At 36.1% G+C, this 2,375-nt stretch overlaps 1 protein-coding gene across 1 annotated transcript in view; it reads left to right on the top strand.

The window, feature by feature from the left end:
* The window catches only part of ARAP2 (ArfGAP with RhoGAP domain, ankyrin repeat and PH domain 2), a 258,101-nt gene that overhangs the window by 140,326 nt on the left and 115,400 nt on the right, over positions 1–2,375 (top strand). The window contains exon 18 of the mRNA XM_019526331.1: positions 142–340. Within this exon, the coding sequence (XP_019381876.1) occupies positions 142–340 (199 nt within the window). The remainder of the gene's footprint in view (positions 1–141; positions 341–2,375) is intronic.

Below are 2,375 nucleotides of genomic sequence, written 5' to 3'. Positions count from 1 at the left end.
TTCCATTTTTTATTTCACTCTTTATTGCATAGTCCATGTCCCTTCTTAATATACTGACTTCATTTATTTCTTTATTAATTTATATACTTTTCTGTATCACAGATATTTGTTAATATTATTGTATCTCATTTTTCTTGACAGAATTTTGTTCCCATTGTGGCTGGATGTTTGTTAGAGAGAGATTATGATCTCATTGGTCAGTTATATTACAAAGATTGCCATAGCATTGATCAGTGGAGAAAAGGCTGGTTTGCTATAGAAAAGTCAAGTCTGCATTTTTGTCTGGAAATGGAGAATGCTCAGGAGGATTCAATATATCTGAGAAGACTACAAGAGCTAAGTAAGCATTTGCAAAATGCTTAGATTAGTTCTAAAACAAACTGTGCAACTCATTTAAACCCTGTTTTGAAAGTATGTGTATGAAATTAAAATCATGGTTGTTCACCATGGTGGTTTGCATACATTTGTCAAATGCCATCCCTCTCTATTCTGTATACTGTTTTATACATCATACATAAATTTCAGTTTCTGTGTTATAGTGGTTGCTTAAATTAGAGCTATCTTCAGAGTTTCTTGATAAGCTCATAAGAATATATAAGAATGTAACTGCTGTTTAACTGGGTTAGACCACAGGCTCATCTATCCCAATATCCTGTCTCTTGAAGTGGCAGAGAATGGTCGCTGAGAGGGAGAGTAAACAGAGCATGTCTGGAATTTTCTGCACACCACTTCTCTCCCATTACAGTTTCCACAATTTCAGAGGTTTGGGAAGTTTTGATTCAGAGGCTGCACCAGTACATAGCATATTCAATCCCTACTGATGGACATATCCTCTGAGAATTTCTCTAAAACCCTTTTTGACTGGGTTAAACTGAAAATACGCACAACATTTTGTGTCAGTGTGTTCCTTCCACAAGTTACTTATATGCATGAAACTTATTTTGTATGAAAAAGAGCTTCCTTTAGTTAGTTTTAAACTCAATACCTTAACAGTTTTATTTTATGTCCCCTAGCTCTAGAAGTATGAGAGAGTAAATTAATCCCTATTTATTTTCTCTGTACCATTTAATATTTTGTACAACTCTGTTGCATTCCAGCTTGTGTCTTTTTCTATTTCCAAAGCTGAAAAGTCCTAGCTTTTTTAGTCTCTCTTCATATGGATGCCTTCCGATGCCCCTAATCATCTTTGCACTTCTTTGTACCTTTTCTAGTTCTATATCCTTTTTGAGGTGTGGGGACCAAATTTGTACATAGTATTCAAGTTGTCAACACACCATAGATTTGTAAAAGGTTGTAGGAATACATTTTTTTAATTTTCAGTTCCCTTCATAATAAGTCCTTGTACTTTGTTATAGCCTTTTTGACTGGTTATGAACACTGAGCTGAGTCTTAATGAACCATCCACAGCAATTCCAACATTTTTTCCTGTGTGGTTGAACCAATCCTTGCATATGCATATGTTGGGGTTTGTTTTTTTTTCAGGTATATTACATTACACTTATCAGTACTGAAATTCATCTGCCATTTTATTTCCATTTACTCAATTTTGTGAGATCCTTCTCTAGTTCTTAACATTTTACCTTGGTCTTTGCCACTTTGAAGAAGCATTTGGCATCATCTGCAAACTTATCCACTGCAATGATGACTACCTCCTTCCCCTTTCCAGGTCATTTATAAATATAGTAAACAGTACTGATTCCAGTACCTCTCAGGGACCCCACTGTCTACTTCTTTCTTTTCTGATGACTGATCATTTATAGCAACTCTTTGTTTTCTGTCCTTAAGCCAATTTCTAATCCACAAATGGACCTGCCCTCTAGTCCGTGACAGCCCGGTTTCATTTAGAGACTTTCAATGCCTTTTTGGAAGTCCAGATACACTGTGTCAGCTGGACCACTCTGATCCACTTGTCACTGACCTACTCAAAGGACCCGAATAGTTTGAGGCGTGACCTCCTTTTAGTCATGTTAATTTCTCCCCATCAAGTACTGCTCAGTAAGGAAAGTCTGTTCAGGTTATAGTGCTTTCTTTTGTACAAGAGTATAGGATCATAGAACAATATGCGACTCCTTGGGTCTGTTGTCTTTTCTTCTTGATGAAATAGAAATGTTCCCTACATTGTGCAATCCTGAGATGATTGACTAGTCTAATTTTAAGTTACTAAAATTTACTGGAAAACTAAAATCCCATTGGAAAACTATTTCACAGGACAATATCTTTTTTTCCTATTTTTTCCTGTATCAAACTCTCCTTCCATCAATAATAATTTTTTCAGTATGTTACTTGCACTTAATAACTCAGTGGGGGTAATTAGTTCTCATAGTTTGTAGGGTTGGAAGGGACCTGAGCAGAACATCGAGTCTGACCCCCTGCCA

The sequence above is a fragment of the Gavialis gangeticus genome, unplaced genomic scaffold (genome assembly GCF_001723915.1).
Source record: "Gavialis gangeticus isolate Ggan-Ray unplaced genomic scaffold, GavGan_comp1, whole genome shotgun sequence".
In the NCBI taxonomy this organism is placed as follows: domain Eukaryota; kingdom Metazoa; phylum Chordata; order Crocodylia; family Gavialidae; genus Gavialis; species Gavialis gangeticus.
Note: the sequence above shows the minus strand (reverse complement) of the source record. Positions and strands in the feature narration are given on the sequence as shown.